Here is a 20,781-nt window from a genome sequence, read left to right on the forward strand (position 1 = left end):
AGGCTAGGTTTACCAACACAGTTGGCTTTTAGCATTTAATCAAAAATGTTCACTGTTTTTATCACCCATCCAGAGCTGTAACTTAACCCTTCTTCAAAGATTTATACCTTATCTGTTATATTTAATATTCTCTGACAAACCTGAGCCTTTACAGAACAGAACAGCCATCTTTAAACTTGCTGACATTGGAGGAATTTTTAGAGGCAGTTGTTTGCTCTGGGTTTTAATCAGGTCTAGAGTACGCTGAGATGAATACAAAATTCCACTCTGGTATACTTATACTTCTTTAAAAAAAAGTATTCTAGTGTTTTTTGTTGTTGTTTTGTTTTGGGTTTTTTTCATTAACATTAATGTCTTTCTTTAGTTTGATCTCACACATATTCTATAAAACGATTAAGCACGATATTTCCAAACTGATCTTGTTAAAAAGTTAAATAAGATACCACAGATACACTCTGTTATAGATGTACAATGTGAACTATCTGCTTTTGTAAAAATTTAAATATGTTTCATTTAGTACTTTAGGGCTATCAGAATGTAAAAGAAGAGAAAGAAATTATTTAGGATAATTTGTAGATGTTTCCATTTTCTCATGGACCCTATATGAGCATTTTTGAAAATAAAAGGAAAAAGGGAGGCCCTAAATCTGTATTTTAAAATCTGTTTGCACCTTCCATTAATCTGTTATTGCAAAGAATCAAAAAGAGAAAAAATATGCAGTTATACAACATCACTTTACTATTACTAAACAGTTTTACAAGTCACAGCACAATGACACAGCTTCATCAAATGGAAGTTTGTTTCATGCCGGTTGTTTCAGCATTGTATCCACAGCTTAAATGGATCATAAAGATTCTTTTTTTTTTTTTTTTTTTTGTTAACATATGTACATTTTCTATGAGTTATTTAGTGGCTTTAAGGTGATTTTTTATGTCACTTTAACTCTTCTGTGGAGGAGGAAAGTGTGTCAGGGCCTTCGGGACTCTCCTGCAGAATATAAGGCAAATTGACGCATTAGGAGAACACATTTTAAAGTTTAAATGAAATAACTATTTAGAAGGACATGAGAAGTGAAGAGGCAATGTAGAGCTGGCAAGTAGAAAAACAAAGCGCACCTTCACTTTGTCCAGATCTGGCCTGCCTGGCAGTGACTTTTGTGAGGAGAATGCCTGATAAGGAAGATGCTAAAATCAGATCAGATAGAAACAGGAACCAATCTTTCATGTTTCTAAATGCTGCTCACCTTCCTGGACTGTTGTGTCTCCTCTGTGGATTTAGACCTGTTCTTCATGTGCTTCTGCAGAGAGGTGGAGGTGTGACACTATAGGGAGGCAGGATCTTGTTAGATCAGGTTGGAATAATGAAAAATAACATGAGTCACATTTTTAACACACCTCATTTGTCTTCTGCTCCATGGCTGATTTGAAGATGTTCTTAGGTCACTGATAAAGCAACTTCAGGATAGGTTAACTTGTCCTTTTGAAATTTCTTGATGTCACGCTGTAAAGCTGAGAAAAGGCAAAGAAAAAAAAATTTATGTTTTATTTTTTTATGTCACTATATTAAAAAAAATGTCAGCAACAAAATGTTCTATTACTGAGTTTATAAGCAAGAAGCTGAAGTACAGTTACAGGCTTTTGTAGCTAGATGGCACTCTTTGGCTCCTTTTTTATGATTAAATTTGTTTTGTCATTTTCTAATGTTTTCATAATGGATGGATGCTTTTATGACAACTATCACAATGGGATGCAAATATTTTGTATATATTATTAGTTTTACTTAAATTTCTTGAATGCAGAAGAGTTGAATTTGTGATTGATTTCCATTGTAAAAAAATGTCTTCATTACTTCCTTTTTTTGGTTTTGTTTGGGGTTTTTTTCTAATTAAAGCTTTTTAGGAAAACATACTTTGAACTAGAATCATTTTAGTGGTAAAGTTAGGCAGACCTGGGAAAGGAATTGTCTTTGTGACATTTTGTATTTTTGTGATAGGCCTTTGTAGCACAGACCTGCAGGTAGGAGACTTACCAGCCTCTGACCATAAAGTTGAGGTTAGCAGAGATGGTGGTTGCTTTTTTTTGGTCCTAGATTTCTACAGATCCTAGAAGGAAGAAAGGTCAGCCCCAACGATCTTCTACACAGACCTGATTGTTTGTTGGATTTTGTTTCTTGGACTTGTTTTGTAGAGGAGCCAAATCCAAAAGAAATGGAAGTGCACTAAACAGACTGAATAATGTCGATGCAAATGATGACAAGCAGCGCGTTAGTGACTATAGTACAGTACAGTCTCTGATGGTGTCAATTTGGATAGTTAAGATGAGGAGTGCTCTGGTAATGGTTAGGTTTATGGTGATATTTAGGATTAGAGAAGGCATGCCTAAAGTCGGTCATTGAGCGCTGCTGTCCTTCAGGGTTTAGAGGTTATCAGCACAGCTGATTTTCATTGATGTATGATTAAGTCTTTTGCTGCGGGCGTTGGCAATGTTTTTGTTACCTTCTGGGAACAATTTCCCAGGAATATGCTACATTTTGGTGACTTATAGGTACTTGTGGGGACCAACACCTGGTGCCCATGAGGAAAGGTCCTCTACATGGGGAGGGAGTTAGGTGTGAATTGTGGGAAATTAATGGGAGTCAATGGAAAGTCCCCATTAGGATAGTGTGACAAGTATATATCTGTGTTATTATTGTTGAAACGTTGTTCTATATGCAGACCAAGACTAACATATGTTGATATACGATGTCACAAATTTGATTAATTTATGTAAATAAAGCTTATTTTTCAAAAATCTTCCCACTGCGGGATTAAGCCATCAGCTTAGACTCAGGAGTCCATTTTACAAACAGTATGAAAACCAGCCTATGAACTTTTAAGTTTCTGCCTGTAATCTGAAATGATATGGAGAAGATAGTGTCCAAAGAACTGCTTTTAAGTCTTCAGTATTAGTGACCATGGACCAGATTGTAACCATTTAACTAGGTTTAGGCGGAGCATTTTGTGGCGACTATTTATTTATACCTCTCAGTTTTGATTACCAAGGCAATGCATGGATGGATGGCAGAATAGTAGTCACCATTGACAGAGTGTTAGAACTTCTCCCCGTTTGCTTCGTCTGCTTCTTTCTGGTGGGAATACTGATAGCTTTGTCATTTTCACAGCAATCAAAATTCCCACCAGGATCTCTAATAAACTCTCTGGTTCTATATAGATCAGAGAGAAACTGCCCAGAGAGCAATCTCTGAAACTGAGACAGTTGGCAGGGAATCTCAACTTTGATCAAACAGGGCCACCATGTACATTAGGCCTCATTAATGACCCATGAGCAATTGATCATATGGTGCATAACACCTAAAGCCGTATAAGAGGTGTAAAAAGCCTCAAAGTACTTTTTTCCCCTTTCCTATATTGCAGGAGCAACATTAATACCTGTCATAAGTGATAAAACTAACATTTAACCTGAGTAATAATTGTTGATAAAAAGAAAATTTTACATAATAGTACTCATCAGTATGTCTGTTGTTAATACTTTATACAGATGTGTAGTATTGTACAGTGACAGATTGTTTTTCTCTGCTCACCAATTGGGTTATTTAGATCTGGAGACAAAGATGAACAGGAAAGAAAGTCTATTTTGTCTGATGAGTAATTCCTTTATTGATTCGTCCATGACTTTATGTATCATCTTCCATTTGGACGGCCTAATGAGATCTTATTTTTCACTTAGTTGCATAGGCTGTTCAAAAGTAGAAACTTTTAAATGAATGCCTGCAATAAGTTTAAACAGCTCAATTTGAACTTAAAGTCAATGTAAGACATTATGCTAATGGGAAACACAAATTAAGGTAGTTTAAGATTTTTTTTTTTTTTTTTAGCTTTGGAGTCATATGAACGAAGGAGAGGTTTTCTTAAGGGAAATAATGAAGATGCATTCATGCATGTCAATCCAGCACAAACAATAAGTCCCAGGAAAAGGCTGAACTCTACAGTGAATACAAAGCAGCAGTCACAGCCAGGGGCACAGCTGGCATCAGGAGTCATGCTACCAAGGGAAAAAACACCTTTGGATTTAGGTCAGAGTGAAAGAGACCTTCTGTATTTAAAAAAAAAAAAACATAAAAGAATAACCGTCTCTGTCATCTCCATCATTGCTCACACAGTCCGTCAAAGATGCATTGCTGAAATGTTATTGTTCACTTTTGAAGACAATGTTTCCTGCAACTTCTAAAAGAGAAAAGATTTGTGCTACAGCAAAAAGACAAAAAATGAAGAGCTATTAGACTTATATATCTAAAGTTTTTTACTGCAACTCCAGATGCACATCAGCAATGAAGAATAATCCTTTATATTTGGCTATCCAAAGCTGCTTTGATTAAAAAAAAAAAAAATGTTAATAGGTATATTTGCATCACTCACAAGTGCAAATAAAGCCTTTTTTTTTAAAAAACAATGAGATGTATCATAATGTTTTATGAAAAATGAGAAAATTTTTGCCTGCATTTCAAACTTCATAAGAGAGTAACAGTTGCCATTTTATCGTGATCAACCGCTTTAAGTTTAATGAAGCAAATAGATGTCTCCAAGTGAGACCTTGTAAGAATTTGTTTCAAAACGAAAAGAAACATTTTACTAAAATCCAACTGTCCCCCTGCTGCTCTGATGAGGAGCTTATAAAAAATGAATGGCAGCCTATCGACAGGAGTTCCTTTACCCGCTGCGACGCTTGACGTCAGTGGTCACAGCAGCTTAACATTTCATGCTGTAGGGAACTTTAATACAAAAGCCTCAGTGGAATGGACTGCCTGCTATATAAAACATGCTAACGCAACACATTCAGTGGATTGCTCGGACCATTTTTCATAGAGGTTTCAGTTAGCACACCCGGGGGTAAGAAACCAGCAGCTGACCTCTGCGTTTCACTTCAAATGTGCATTATGAGTCTTTGAAGGGGACAGAGGAGAATAATTTCAGCCTTGATGGAAGGGCAGGCATTCAGGAGGTCCCGGTTACTGGCTCTGGAACGCTCACTCAGGGAGATGACCTAAATAAAAATGATCTGTTGGCTTGTTTCCCTATTCCTTTGTCTCAATGAACAACTCCTCCATTGTATGCCAATCAAAACTAGACAGGGGTTACACTGAGGGTAAAGGTTTCTCTTTTTTAAAGTTCTGCAACAACACTCACTGTCTGAATTTTTATAGCAATGTAAATGCATTTAAAGGGATGTTCTGAAACATTTTTTTCTTTTTACGGCCTGAAATCAATGACTGCAGATACATTTCCATAAACAACGAATTTTCTGTTTGTTTATAAATAAGGCTTGTCACCCGTATGCGAATCATCGTGACAGTCTGCCATCTTGAAAGTAGAGATGCAGGTGAGGGGTAAAATAGTACTAACTCACAGAATAACAATGCCTTTCCCCTTTTTAGAAGTTCAGTGTGATTGAGAGGCGGTGCTGAAGAACATTTGGAGACGCTAACAGAACAACTGAAAGTCTACTGCAGCACGATGCAGGTCTATGCATAAGCAGCAGCAAGTAACGGTTTCACCATTACCAGGAAAGTGAAAAAGAGAACTTAAAAGACAACAAAAACAGAAACAACAATAAAACAAGGATAAACATCAGGCAAGACATCTCCAGGTGGACGGAGCTAATGAGGGAGAAAGTTTTTAAAAAGGACGCTGAAGTTAACATGTTTGTCCTTGACAAATAAGTGAGCTGTACTGCCTAAATTAGTGTAAAGCTAAGTTTTTCCATTCTGTTTAATTAGACACTGTTGCTTGTTACCATAGAATTCATAATAGTAGATTCTGCAAACATAAACCAAGCTTGTTGGCACAGAATTGTAGGTTTATGTGAGTTTAGTAGCTATCAAAGCTGCAGTGAACACTGGCTTTTTAGCACAGTAAATGTCAGCTCCAACTTTCGGATGACATGGTTACATCTGTGTTGTCTATGCTTTTTGACCTGCAGGGGCTACCGTTACTGTAATATATGTTTGAAGCAGTGATGTTCTAGTAAATCCTTAGACACATGGGCGATCACAGCCAGGAAAATGTAAGGGACCTCTCTGCAGAGCATGGAAAATATATATATGTGCAGAGTTATGAGGAAGGCAAACAAGATTAGAGATAGAAGACAATATACCCTCTAAGATTTTCATTTTAGCTGCTTCCCTCACAGCAAAGGTACTGCCTTCCTTTATTCTCAAGAAATATGACCAATTTTTGCTTCATGCCACAAGCAGTTAGATGACAAATAGTGAAAAGGTACCGTAAATTACTGAGCTCCTTGCTGTTGATAATGTATGTTAATGTTATGTTCATACGTCCTTTATGTAAATGCTTGCTGACAATCCTGCACGTCCGTTTCCCTATGGGAGGCAGATTAATCTATTTATCTATCCAGATAACCTAGCAGTTATGTTTTCGGGACTGTAGGAGGATGATGGATAACACATGGAGAACTCATGCATGCATGCATGGGAGGAACTCACAAACTCCTCACAGGAAGACCTGAGGATGAATCTGAAACCCTGGACCTTCTTGCTGCAAGGCAACACTGCTCTATAAATTGTGTCATCATGTAGCCAAACACATCTGTGTTTTCCAAAAAGTTAATTGTGAGGGGGGGTTGTTTGATTTGATTTCAGCTGTCCAGCGGACTAGTTTCTGCTGACTGTAGTTTTTCCACTGGCCTCAGACGAGACAAGTTTAATTTGGAGATTCCGTTTATGATATTATGGGGCTCTGGTCAGGCAGCATCTTTTTGTGACATCTTGAATTGTAGAAAGTGGTGTCCTGATAAGTTTCAGGGTATACTTTCATAGAATTCATTATTCACTTTTGATATAAGTGCTTTTGCCTTTATTTAGAATGTTTTTTTTTACATTTGGCCCTTAATTTTATGTTATTACATCATGTTTTACTCACCCATATAAGTTTTGTGTCATTTCAAGCTGTTCTGAAGATATTCCTTTAAGTTATATCCAAGTAACGTCTTCCTATGGGCGAACCACTTGAAGGCACAAGCTAAACTGTTCATAATTTGTTCTTTATGGTACGCCAGCATTCATAACGTGTAGGCGCGTGTATGACGTGCTCTAACAAACACAATGAACATCAGAGTTTCCTTTTATCTATTTTCGGTACCACTGAGTTTCTACTATGAGTAAATACAGTGTTTGATTAAATGTTTTTTAATGTTTATATCTACATTACCGTTCAAAAGTTTGGGGTCACCCAAACAATTTTGTGTTTTCCTGTAAAGTCACACTTATTCACCACCATAAGTTGTGAAATGAATAGAAAATAGAGTCAAGACATTGACAAGGTTAGAAATAATGATTTGTATTTGAAATAAGATTGTTTTTAAATCAAACTTTCCTTTCGTCAAAGAATCCTCCATTTGCAGCAATTACAGCATTGCAGACGTTTGACATTCTAGCTTTTAATTTGTTGAGGTAATCTGGAGAAATTGCACCCCACGCTTCCAGAAGCAGCTCCCACAAGTTGGATTGGTTGGATGGGCACTTTTTGCGTACCATAAGGTCAAGCTGCTCCCACAACAGCTCAATGGGTTTCAGATCTGGTGACTGCGCTGGCCACTCCATTACCAATAGAATACCAGCTGCATGCTTCTGCTCTAAATAATTCTTGCACAATTTGGAGGTGTGTTTAGGGTCATTGTCCTGCTGTAGGATGAAATTGGCTCCAATCAAGCGTTGTCCACTGGGTATGGCATGGCATTGCAAAATGGAGTGATAGACTTCCTTATTCAGAATTCCTTTTACCCTGTACAAATCTCCCACCTTACCAGCACCAAAGCAACCCCAGACCATCACATTACCTCCACCATACTTAACAGATGGCGTCAGGTATTCTTCCAGCTTCTTTTCAGTTGTTCTGCGTCTCACAAACGTTCTTCTTTGTGATGCAAAAACCTCAAACTTAGATTAATCCGTCCACAACATTTTTTCCAGTCTTCCTCTGTCCAATGTCTGTGTTCTTTTGCCCATCTTAATCTTTTTCATTTATTGGCCAGTCTCAGATGTGGCTTTTTCTTTGCCACTCTGCCCTGAAGCCCAGAATCCCGCAGCCGCCTCTTCACTGTAGATGTTGACACTGGTGTTTTGCGGGTACTATTTGATGAAGATGCCAGTTGGTACTCTAATGTACTTATCTTCTTGCTCAGTTGTGCAACGCGGCCTCCCACTTCTTTTTCTACTCTGGTTAGAGCCTGTTTGTGCTGTCCTCTGAAGGGAGTAGTACACACGGTTGTGGGAAATCTTCAATTTCTTAGCAATTTCTCGCATGGAATAGCCTTCATTTTTAAGAACAAGAATAGACTGTAGACTTTCAGATGAAAGTTCTCTTTTTCTGGCTATTTTGAGAGTTTAATTGACCCCACAAATGTGATGCTCTAGAAACTCAATCTGCTCAAAGGAAGGTCAGTTTTGTAGCTTCTGTAACAAGCTAAACTGTTTTCAGTGCTTTTCCTTCAAAAAATAAGGACATTTCAATGTGACCCCAAACTTCTGAACGGTAGTGTAAACTTATTTCCATCGGAAATGATTACAAAATGCATTAAACCCATTATCAGTGTTGCAGAACAGGGTGGTCTGTATCATACATAGTTGGGTATCTGGAATTAGTTACATTTCAGGACGTGGTTCATTATCATGGAGCACAGATCATGTACGAAGCTAGTAAACAATACAACTTAATATCCAGAATCTTTTCAGTCATAGAGATGGAACCTACCATTTACAAGGTGACATCAAAGTCAGAATTCCTTTGGGGAAAACCACTAGGAAGAGTATTTGTATATCACTATGTTGAGTTAAACCGTGGAACAGCCCGAAGGACAACAAAATGAGAAGAAGAAAAATATTGATAGTAGTATTGTATTGTTAATGAAGGTAATGTTACTATTATTATTATTATTATTAGTAGTAGTAGTAGTAGTAGTACAAATAATAATCTTAACACTATTGTTATAGATAATGTTGATAGCATTATATAATAATAGTTATATATAGAGAGTAATAGTTTAGTTTTGTGCAGCAAAGGGGTGGGATTAAATTAACAGTCTTCTTCCAACTTCTTTTGAATAAAGTATTTTCCTTTTCTATTGTTTCTGTCTTCCTTTTGTTTATACATTTGTTTTTAATCACTGTCTTACATTCAAATAACAAATATAAAGATCAGATCCTAAATCGAGTCCGGTTTGTCCGGCCATGAGTAGGCGTCAGGAGAAGCCACTCTTCATTCTCATTAACACAGTCTTTTGTGAGGATAATGTTGAATTCCTAGGATCCAACCTTTCTAATCACCTGAAGTGGTCCTCATCCATAGAGAAAGGAGAATGCACTTTCTGCTGTAACAAAAGAACTACAACTTTCCATAGGAGCTTCTCCTCATCTTCCACACTGCAACAGTTTAGTCTGTTTAGTGCAGATCTGTCTCGTTTGCTTTTGGCTTATTCAGAAACACATGACTGATTCAAACAGTAAGAATCAAGCCTGTATAGGATCATTCAAGCGGACCATACCTTCATCTAGGAGTCATTTCTTTAAATCCTACACTATACATCCTAGATAAAAAACAGTTTAGTCTTTTTCGTTCAGGTTACTACAAATTTCCATTTACAAAAAAAAGTCACAGCACTTTGTTCCACGACTCTTATCTCCTGGATCACCACAATAAACATTTAATATTTGAAGCAACCAGCTGCTTCCCTGCGAAACAAAAAAAATATGCATATTTGCACACTATCAGCACTTGAAACTGAGCCAACATTTCTTGAAAATGGTCCATAAACTGATTCTTGGAAATCATAAAAACAAAAACATTTTTGAAAGACAAACATAAAAAGCTCTAACAAATAATGTCAGATGAGAAACATACAAACTTGTGATTTAAAACTTCTGCCAGTTGCCTCGATCACACCATGTATTCAGTTGTGAACCGACACATTATATGATTTGTTTATAATATTTGCCATTTATAAACAATGCAACAAAATAAACTGAAACACAGTGTGTAAATGTGTTTTTTGATGGGTGATCAATTATTTTGAAAACAGAAAAATATAGTTCTAAAGAAGTAAAGGCTGTTACCACATGTATATAAAATATTATTACTAATGATTAACCGCCATGTCTTAGAACCTCCTCTCTGCTTCTTCTAGCTATCATCACTCATGCTGTCTTCTTTATCCTATAAACCCATCTCTTTTTCTTCCCCCACCTCACCTTTTCTGACTTTCTTTGGTTTTTAATGATTGATGATTTTCCTTTCCTCTTATTGATTAATATGCACTGCAAAGTTTGCCCTCTAGTGTGGTTGATTAATTGCAAGCCTTTAATAATTACATAGCAGCAGAGACGGAAAGTAAATTGTTGCATTTATGACTATGACTATGTGAGTATTAGAGCCTGACCAATTAATCAGCAGGCTGATTTATCAGGCTGATTTTAGCGTCTGTTTCAATAGTTGACATCGAAAAACATGTGGTCGGTGTCCTGTCTGTCAGATCGGCATACATTCTTCTAATACGCATGCGGAGCAGAGAATTATTACCACAATAAATTTTAACAGCAGTGTACAGACCAGCAAAAACACACTTATTTTAACTTTTAAAAAAGAAAATCAGCTTGGAATATATGGTTATTTCTTGGATGCAGAAATGGCCAGACATATTAAAGTTTGTGGGATATTGAGAGAAGAAACCTTTATAGCTAAAATTATATTAGTCAATATTACTATAAAATCAGATATTTTAATAGTAAAAAAAAAAAAACGTGTGGGGGAATTTAAATTTGGTTAGATTTCGTTGTCATGTTTAAATACATAGAAAACATTGGCTGTGGTATATTGTTAATTATTTAGGTTGGATATAAACTAATATTATGCCGATCTGACAGCGTGTGCTGGACACCTGATCTCAGGACAATATGACCATCACAATAACAACATTTTAGATGAGTGTCCAAACATCTAGTGGTGAAATGGAGATTTCCCACAATGCATCTTGAAAAGTATTGATCATCCCTGGTCACTAGATGAGCACATATATCCCAGACTGTTGTTGTTACAGCTGTCTGCTGTCAATAGCCAACAGCGGTGACAACTAACAAAAATGGTGCAGGCAGCATGCAGGGAGACGGAGTCACATGACCGATGGGGAGCAAAAAGTAGTGATCATCTGTTCGAAGGGTAAGTTGACTGAGTTCACTATATAGTCCCTGCTCTAAATAGTGATTGTAAACATACATGCTCACAGCTGCTGCTTGCATAAGCATAGAGTTGGACAAGGAGGGAGAAGCTAAGTAATTTACTCCAGAGTAGGCTGTGATTTTGTAAAAGTACACTTTAGTCCTCCATAACAAACACTCATGGAAACACGGTGGTAGGGTGCGTTAAGGAGAGCAGATGAATTTTGGCAAACATATTAGTGTTTTAGCTTTGTGTATGTTTCAGCTATTTGTAAAATAAACAACTTTAGAAGAAAAATAAGATTATATTATGTTCCACTACACTTCATGCCAACATGCAGGCTGTACTGGGGCTCATAAATTCAGAAGTTAATATTTTTAATTAAACAAATTTTTAAAAGGTTCCAACTTATGGATTTAGTTGTAATCCTGTCTGGATTTTTTTACTTAAATATTAATCTATTAATATTAATCTTGTGTTCAGTGGAGGAGATAACTTTTCAGTTTCTTGTAAATGTGCCAAATTTATATTTCTGGGTTGTTGTCTTTTTTCCTCCCAAAAATGAATCAAATACAAAACGCCTCCTCTTAGCCAGCACGTTTTCACTTTAAGCCGTGTATCGGATATCGGCCAGTATATGAGATATCTTTTTTTAAAGCCCCCAATATCGATATTGCATATTGCATATACATGAGCCTTTTCCACTCCTTATAATTATAATTAATTTGATTGAATCTGAAAACAGTGAATGATCAGTGGTGGATGTTTTGGACAAAGGATGGGATGAAGTTCAGAATCACCAGATTCTAAGGAAGATAACTACAGAAGCAACATACATGCACATTAAGAAGGTTACAGAGATGAGAGAAATTATATATAAACAAAACTTAAAATATTTGCTACACATCATTACCTGCCAAACATGTAATTTAAGAAAACGTGCTGCATTTTTTTCTTTGTAACAGTTTAAATTAATTAGTTACTAATTTCCTTATAAAGTAGACCAGAAGGATTTTGTTGTAACAGAGTAACTTGTACTTAAAGTAAAATTTTGCTTAAGCATTTTTTACTTTGGAGTAACATTTTTCACTGTTAACTGAACATGAACTTGAGTAATATTTTTATCAACGTTACTAAACTTTTGAGTGGATTTTTTTATTTATTTTATTTTTTTACTTTTTCCTCCCTTTGCATAGCACCTAGTAGCTATAGAAGTTATCCAGAGCTCCACCCATGTACTCATTCCCAAAGTGAAAGAAGATGTTGAAAGATGGTAGGAGGAATTGGAAGATTTAGATGTATAATACTGTCAAAGCTCAGATCTAAATCCGACTGAGAAACCAAATTGATTTAAAGAAACTCTTCATCCAAGTTTATGCTTGGAAGATTTTGACAAGAATAGCAGAAGAAAAAAACAACAATATAGTAGAAGACTGACATTTTCATTGTGCCCACATCACTAAGATGGCTGTCGGAAGATGCAAAAAGAAGTTATAATAGATGAGAAATAGCAGCTTTAAGAATCGCAATGGAATACTTTGCAGCATCAAGTTTAAATGAAATCCTAAGCTGTTCAAGAGATATTAGCCTGTTCTTTAGAGAAAGGTCAACAGCAATTAACTCCCGAACTCAGAATTGGAACAGGAGAGGAATTAGATGTGTGATTAGCTTTCTGCAATCTAAAAACTCAGTAATATAGCTCCTGGTTTCCCTGGGTAGCTTTGCCATGATATCTTTTTGTTTCACCTTTAAAATGAGAGTTTTGCTCATATGTTCAAGGACAACAGTTCTTATTCCAAACCATCAGGTTGAGTTCATTTTACCAAAGTTAAGCTCAAAAGTGCTTACCCAGTGCAGGTTTAGAGCTCTCTACCTCAGTCTCACATTATTACCTTGCACCATGCCTGCACATAGTGATGTTCAAGCTCCAAGGTCAGAGGATGGCCACTTATTCTAATAACACCAGAGCAGAAAACCCATAAGGAGAAAGTGATGAGTTGCTGTATATTGGTTGTAATGAGGCATGTTTCCCCCCGTTCAGGTGTTTTAACACTCATCCCCTCGACCCTCCCAGACAGGATGAATTTGGTCAGCAGTCACAGCTGCTCCTGTTCAACCAACAGCTGAGACTTGTATCTCTCCCCATTAAGACTGTGCAGAGATTTTATCACATTTATCACAAATAGTGGATTTATTTTACATATATGGATCCATTTCATAGATGAATCTCCTTTAAGGTCCCTTTTGCATTCCTCATTAACACTTATAGTATTTAAAAACAAATCTTAATTCAATTGCTAGAAAACCCTCCATCCCTATGAGGCAGAGAATAAAACGGATAAATTCCTTTAGAGACCACAAGGAGGTTTTACCAAGCGCATAACTGCATTCTATCAAGCAGTTATGTGCTGTATGACAGGCAAGGAGGGGGAAAGAAGGGGGATGACAAGGACAAACATCACACTCTGCATCAACCTTTTAAATCATGTTGGAAATTAAAAAGAAATCCTAGAAATAATATCAAAGGCTCACCTCCTTTACTTCCCTGTTCGTCTTCTTTCAGCAGCACAGCAGACGTGTAGTGGAGTAGATGGCACTCCTCATCCCAGAGCTGTGACGGTGTGTGAGAGAGAACACCCCTCTCTGCCCATTCATACCTCCTCCGACGCACCACTAACGCACGACTGGAGACGTGCATGCATAGAAACGCGCAAATGCCAGATATGCTACTAGTCATCTGTGTCTGAATACTTTGCATATTAATGTTGTGCCATTCATTCTCTAATGCTTAACTAGACCCATGATAATGCCATGTAAACAACAATCAAGCAAGGTATAGTAGGTGGGATTCATTCCAAACTATGTACTGCCACATACTATGAAATGTATAAACTGCTTGCGTCATCCAAGGGGATGAGATCATCCATGACTCATCTAATAGGTTGGTGTAATGCCTCGCCATCGAGGAAAAACTGCAAATCACCTTTCAGCAACAGGTCTGAGGAAATATTAACCACTTTCCTTGGATAAAAACTTATTTAAGCAACCAATAACTACTAAATATCCTCATTGCTGGACAAGAATTAAATTACATAAAAGCATTAGATTTCTTTTATCAGTAAAATAAACAGAAATTTAATCAAACTCTTCCTAATTATGTTGTTGTGCATGACTCACAATCACTCTGAGCCTCACAGATCTTACAGGGCACTAATTGTATAATTTAATCCAGATCATTACTTCAGGCAGAAATTGATCTGATTTAAAAAAAATAATAAAACCAATCACTGAGGCTTAAAAGCTCAGTTTACACTCATTCCATGCAAGAAATGAACAATCAGATCCAAGTATGGAAACCGTCAGATACACTTCATTGAATATTACAATAACACTGGATCAGATACCCTCATAACGAGCAAATGGTTAATCACTTGGACCCTGAAATGCAGTCAAGGATTTCTGGAAACAGGACATGATCAGAGCTTCAAAGTGCTATCACAGCATAGCATGCAAAACATGCATGGAAAAAAACAAAACAAAAAAAGTGCACACAAAAATTCAAACAATTTCAAGTAATTTAAGCTACTCTTCATATAACATTTAACCATAAAGCAAAGTCATGCAAATTTGTTTTCGAGGGCTGTACAGAACAAATGTTTACTTTGAAGACACGGTTATGCTTTAGATTTAACATACAACAACGACTGCAGGTTTGACTGACTTGCTACATCAATAACATGTTCCAGAATTCAATATTAAGATAGAATGTTTTATACAGGGTACAGTACAAATTTATACACATTCTCAAATCGGGATCTGTAGTGTTTCATAAATTACACAAATGTTTTCCATATATTTTATTCCTAACTAAACTTTTCTTTAACAGGCCATTTGATCAAATACTGAGGCCCCAAAAAAATAATATATATATACTGCTGACCAAGCTTATTTACTAAAAAAGTGCATTTACACCAACAATATCTTTTTATGTAAATAATGTCACATTTTTGTTCTGTTCATTGGGTTTTAAGGCTTATTATTGTATTTCAACACAGCTTTCCATCAAACCTTTGTTTCCCTTAAGTCTTTAGATCCAGATTTAGGAGCCACAGAACTTTCCTCAGGTTTCTTGGCTACAGCAGAAGAGATTTCTTTGTCCTCCGATTCAGTTTTCGAGTCAGCACTGAAAGAGCTGGTTGTAGAGGGATTGTCTGTATTCTGTCTCTGGTCTGAAGGACGCTGCAGAAATAAGGGGATCTCTAGCTGGTCTTTGGTCAGAAGGCCTCTCTGGTCATCTACTCTGCAGCACTGAGCTTTTGTCAGCATATCCAGAAACCCTAAAGCAATTTAAGACAATCATGTTAATCCTGCAGGTAACTGTTAAGATGCAACAACGTTGGGCAATATGCAACAGAACCATTTATTGGTAAGATGCAAGTGATAAGTGTGGTAAAGTTTATGCTATAGAACAACACAATGCAAATCCAATTTGGGGAACACTTTCATTGAAAAAATATTAACATAGAAAAAAAAAGTGCTTTTTTTATTCATTTTCTAGAATGACCTTACCCTTAAATCACACATACAAGAGCTTTGGTATCACCCAGCAGCTTGCATTACTAGTAAGATTTCTATTCACTACACTATTCATTGTTAATGACGGGATGCTGTGTGGATTTTATTTTATTTATTTTGGTGTTATTTTAATAGAGGCTGTGAGGTTGGTCATACTGTAGTTCACCTTCGAACAGGACAGCTAGCAGCAAAGCATACTCATAGCTCATACTGGCCCTCTCAAAGTCCAGACATAGGCTACAGCTATTTAAAGCCATTGTGCTATCTGAATAGTGCTAGCAATTAGGAAGGAGCTAGGACAAGGAAGTATGAAGCCTCCCAGTGCCAATACATACACGTCACATACACTTGTCTTCTGGTTGTACCTCAAGCCTCTGGACACTACGCTGACGGACACAGACCATCTTGCCACAACTTGTATTGACGCACTATCCTGAATGAGCTGCACCACCTGAGCCACTTGTGGTAGCATGAGGCGGTCTCTATGTCCCACATGAGTGTGAAAGCACCACCAACATTTAAAAGTGAGTCAAAACATTGGCCAGAAAGCAATAGGTACTGAGAAGTGGTCTGTGGTCCACCACTCTTGCCAATAACTTCCAACTGTTGTCTATTACATTTGCACGACAGCATGTGAAATTGATAGTTTTGCTTCGTAAGTAGACAGTTTGATTTCATTGAAGTTAGATTGTGTTGTTTACATATTCCCTTTATTTATCGAGCAGCGTATAAACGTACGTAGATTAGTTTTACCTATTTTCACCTAATAAGGTCAATAAGGCTGGAGGCCGTCTGGATTCAGCACATCAGTCTGAAAGTCCTTTCCTTACCCTGGAGAGTGTTCTTAATTTTGGCTCCCCGATAGGTTAAGGGATAGGAGCTGGGAACTACAATTTGAGGTATTCAGATTGAGCCCAAGTCTTGATTCTACCCATACCAAAAGGTGCTCCATCAAGTTCAAATCATCCACACCAAACACTAATCTATGTTCATGCTACTTGCTTTGTGCACAGTCATGTTGGAAGAGGAAGGCATCATTTCCAAACCTTTCCCTCAAAGTTGGAAACAGGAAAATGCAAAAAATCTCAGATCATTTACTTGTTCCCTTTCATGGGAACAAGTACCAATTTCCTGGCAACTGCAAAACACAGATTCATCCATTAGGTTGCCAGATTGAAAAGCTCAATTTGTCAATTTAAAGAAAGCGACATGCTTTTCACCACTGCAAATGGTGCTTCACTGGGTTTATATATATGGCTTGGATTTCTTTCATGAAATTCCATCGGTTTAAGTGGCCTACCAATTTCAAAGCTGAGCTGCTGTTGCTCAAACTGTTTCTACATTGATATAGCACCAGTTGCTGTTTGCATGAACATTAGTTATCTGAATAAATGGCCGATTGGACTAAAAATATGTCACCTAAACTTGTCAGTCAGAAGTATCTGATCCAATTTGGCATTAGGAGGAAGAAATTGTAATCCAACAAAGGAAGATAGATTTATGCCGATTGTCAAACCGATCGGCATGCATGCAGACGCTTTTCAGGATCAAGTTATTCTTAATAAGGTAATCTGACCCAAGCATGTGAACCCCACGTCATACCAAAAAGAGTTAATCCACTGAACTTGGTTTCCAAGTTTGAAGACATTTTGCTTCCCATCCAGGAAACTTTTTCAATTTAAATTGTCAGAATTAGCATCGAGTTTGAAGCTTTATATGGTAGCCAGAAGACTTGCAAATTGAACCAGAAGAACGGGTCCACCCCTTTTCTATATACATGTACATTACCAAATAAAAATCTTAGGTGGCGTAGCTTTTACTAAGGAGTGTGCTATAGTCAAGAAAATATGGTATATGTTGTCTTGAGTCAAAATACATTACAATCCAATCCTGAAATTTTGTGCATGTAAACTTAACTAATGACAGTGAACTTTGGAAGTTTTAGGAGAGAGAAATTTTTTGACTGTACTTTATGCACAGATCGCCTACTAGTACCACACTGGAATTCAAAAGCTTTTAAGTGACCAATTCTTTCACAAATACATTTTTTTCTACCACTCTTTGTTAGTCCATTACATAAATTCCACCTTGAACTTTTTTTGGATGTGATCCCGAATTCTTAAGCAAAAAAAACCATAGTTGCTTTTTATTGGACCTCATCCTGACTCAAGTTGACTTGATTTAATATACTTCTTAGAAATATTCATTTGATTTTCTTTAACCCCTCAATGACCCACAGTGATCTCGGGATCCAGAGAACAAATAAACAGTATGTGGTTACGTGCCAAGCTATTGCATTGGGGTCCTACCGTCCATGTCGCGGTTCTTACTGGGTCTGTGTGGTGTCCTGACTCTCTCAGGTTGTGCTGATGATCGAGGCTCCAGAGATGCACTTACTGCTCCTGCCTGGGTGCAAAAATAGATGCAAGAAAGATGATTTATACATTTTGGATATTATACCTTGTAATTACATAAGCATCGTTATAACAAGATTCCAATTGTACATTTAAAAAAACAAAAAAAAAAACCCTTAACTAATGTCATTGATGGTACTAAAATCTGCCATCGTGAAAAACAGTTTTTGCAATTATTTTTTTTTAATCAGGGGATAGCTTTGGATGGCAGCCAGATTCAACAGTAATTGGATGTTTAATTTGACATAAGGCATGAAAAAGAGCCACACTGACTTACTTTATAAAAAGCTGTGAATTAAGGAATTTTATGCAGTTAACAGAAAAGCTGATTTATCTTAGATTGTCGCAGGGGCAAGATATACTGTATAAAAAAAATTAAAATAAAAAAAGGATCAGAAATTCTTTAAAACATCCCTCTGGCCTGTTTTTGTAAATGTGATTTAACACATAAGTGTCACATTTCCATTTTTACCCAAAAGGCAGGAACATTTTGCAGATGTGCTCAACGCAGTAACCTTTGCAGTGTTAAAGTAACACTTCAATAGTGCATTTGAAATTAGTGTTAAATCAGAATTCTACGTAATTTTTACGACACTTCTTATTTAACACTGGAATTTACTGCGAGCTTTGTAGAAAAAGACATGCCTAATACAAAAAAACACTTTTAGATCAATATAGCAATATCTGCATTACTACTAAAGACATTAAAAACTTAACCTTTTTTTTTTATAACACAAAGATAGACCTTGGTTCTTTTCAAGTTTCTTTCAGAGAAAGAGTTTGTTACATTTTCAAGGCTTACTGTAGGAGGACTTCTGAAAAGGATTTTTTTTTCCTTAATAAATTTTACAAGCGGGCCAGTACTGTGAATGAAACAAGTACTCTAAACTGTCATAAAGATTAGTTTTATAAACAAAAATTGTTCCCCACGTGAAAATATCTATAATAAAGCACCAAGAAAAGCTGAGTCTCTTGTAGAATGACTTCCTTTGAAAAAATAAAATAAGGAAACCATGCAAAATCCCTTCTGAATAATTTAGCAAGGAGACAGTGTTGCTGTATGGTTTAACTCCACACCAACTCTAGATTAAGCCTAATCTTTCGAAAGAAAAAAAAAAAAACAATGCCTTGCAAACATCGTAGCACCCTGATAAGATACAGTTAGTGAGTTATCTAGGTTTTCTAAACTGTGGAATGAGCATTATCAACAAACACTTAAGAGAAAATAAAAAATGTTAATGTATTAACAAATGTCATCTCACCTGTGTATGGGGAGAAGAACCACCCCCTCTTGGAATGATGCTCTGATCTTTACCTGTTTTCACCAAGATAAAAAAAAAACAAACAACTTAATACGTCAATTTTGTTCTTCCTGGACTCAGTGAAACGAAACTAAGCACAGGCTATAGCTATGAAGTAAAGCTGAGAGATGAGCAAGCCAGAAAATGACAAGGTTAAACAAATCAAATGCATTGCGACACTTCAAACCAAGCGAAGTAACAGGAAAAAAAAAATCAGATTAGTCAATGTAAGGATTGTGAAAGATGGGATGTAGAGAAACCAGGGCAGTTAGAGGGAAAGTAAAAATCTCATCCCCTCTAGATTCAAGGAACAACAGTCATAAAATGCACAACATGTCATTGGAGAAAAATAAAGCATAAGAGTCACATGCAAGAGGAGAGCAGTTTTAATGACGTCTGCACAATCAACTAACAGGTGATGCAGATCAGAAGGCATTGCTTCTGATGCATTTCCACTTTAGTTTGAAAAGCTTACTTATGCAAACTTGTTCAGTTTAGTTCACTAATTAAACTGTTGTAAAAGCAAAAATTAGGCATGTTAACCTTTGGCTTTGTCCAACCGTAGCATCTTATTGGCCAGCCTGTAGACGGAGCAGCTCAGGTTCACAGGCTCGTCACTTCCAACCTGAAACCCACAGAAACAGAAAAGGAAATCCTGTCAGAATTATCTAAGCACGTTTAGGCAGATCTTTGTAATAGAAAGAATACAGAACGACCTGAACTAAGTAACATATACAGTTAAATTGAATTAAATTGTTAAACATTTTGCTCAGTTCAGTTTAATTCCCCCAAGTAAAATACAATAGATCAATCACACTGCAAAGATGTTTTTAGCCTTATTATTTTGTTTATGATTTCCAGCTCAAACCAAATTGAAAGATAAGATTTAAGTTTACAATTACAGAATAATAATAATAATGATAAAAAAAAAACGTGGTCTTAAAGGTATGTTTAAAACCTTTGTAAAATTGTATTTTTAATCTGACAAACACACCCAATCACAATGCAAATTGTCTCATTAATTAAATATAAAAATAAAATATTTCTTCATGGAATCAAAATGTTTAAATAACCAAATTATTTCTTAAGCTGATTAAAATAACCAATTTAAACCATTTTGACACAAAGACCTTCAGCCTACTCAATGCTAAAACAAGAAATACATGAACATATACTGATGATGTAGGTTCTGGAAATACCCATCATCTATATATAAATCTTCAGATCCCAATTTTAACACTTTCCTTCCAAACATAACTAACTTTGATGA

The 20,781-nt window shown here is 36.4% G+C and overlaps 1 protein-coding gene across 3 annotated transcripts in view; it reads right to left on the reverse strand.

Annotated features, from left to right (window-relative positions):
* Positions 1-715: 715 nt before the first annotated feature.
* Positions 716-20,781, reverse strand: part of LOC119777899 (regulator of G-protein signaling 14-like) — a 30,436-nt gene continuing 10,370 nt past the window's right edge. For 2 of the 3 annotated variants that reach the window (XM_038276903.1, XM_038276904.1), the window contains exons 12-15: positions 20,055-20,136; positions 19,473-19,525; positions 18,106-18,202; positions 14,422-15,558 (exon numbers count right to left, since the gene is read on the reverse strand). In XM_038276903.1, coding sequence (XP_038132831.1) covers positions 15,284-15,558; positions 18,106-18,202; positions 19,473-19,525; positions 20,055-20,136 — 507 coding nt within the window. In that variant the 3' untranslated portion in view covers positions 14,422-15,283. Of the gene's footprint in view, positions 988-1,115; positions 1,170-1,243; positions 1,322-1,394; positions 1,509-13,753; positions 15,559-18,105; positions 18,203-19,472; positions 19,526-20,054; positions 20,137-20,781 lie in introns of those variants that run through there. The other variant, XR_005279990.1, reaches the window with a different exon arrangement.

Source organism: Cyprinodon tularosa, unplaced genomic scaffold (assembly GCF_016077235.1).
Source record: "Cyprinodon tularosa strain WSP-4 unplaced genomic scaffold, ASM1607723v1 ctg129, whole genome shotgun sequence".
NCBI classification, from domain to species: Eukaryota; Metazoa; Chordata; class Actinopteri; order Cyprinodontiformes; family Cyprinodontidae; genus Cyprinodon; species Cyprinodon tularosa.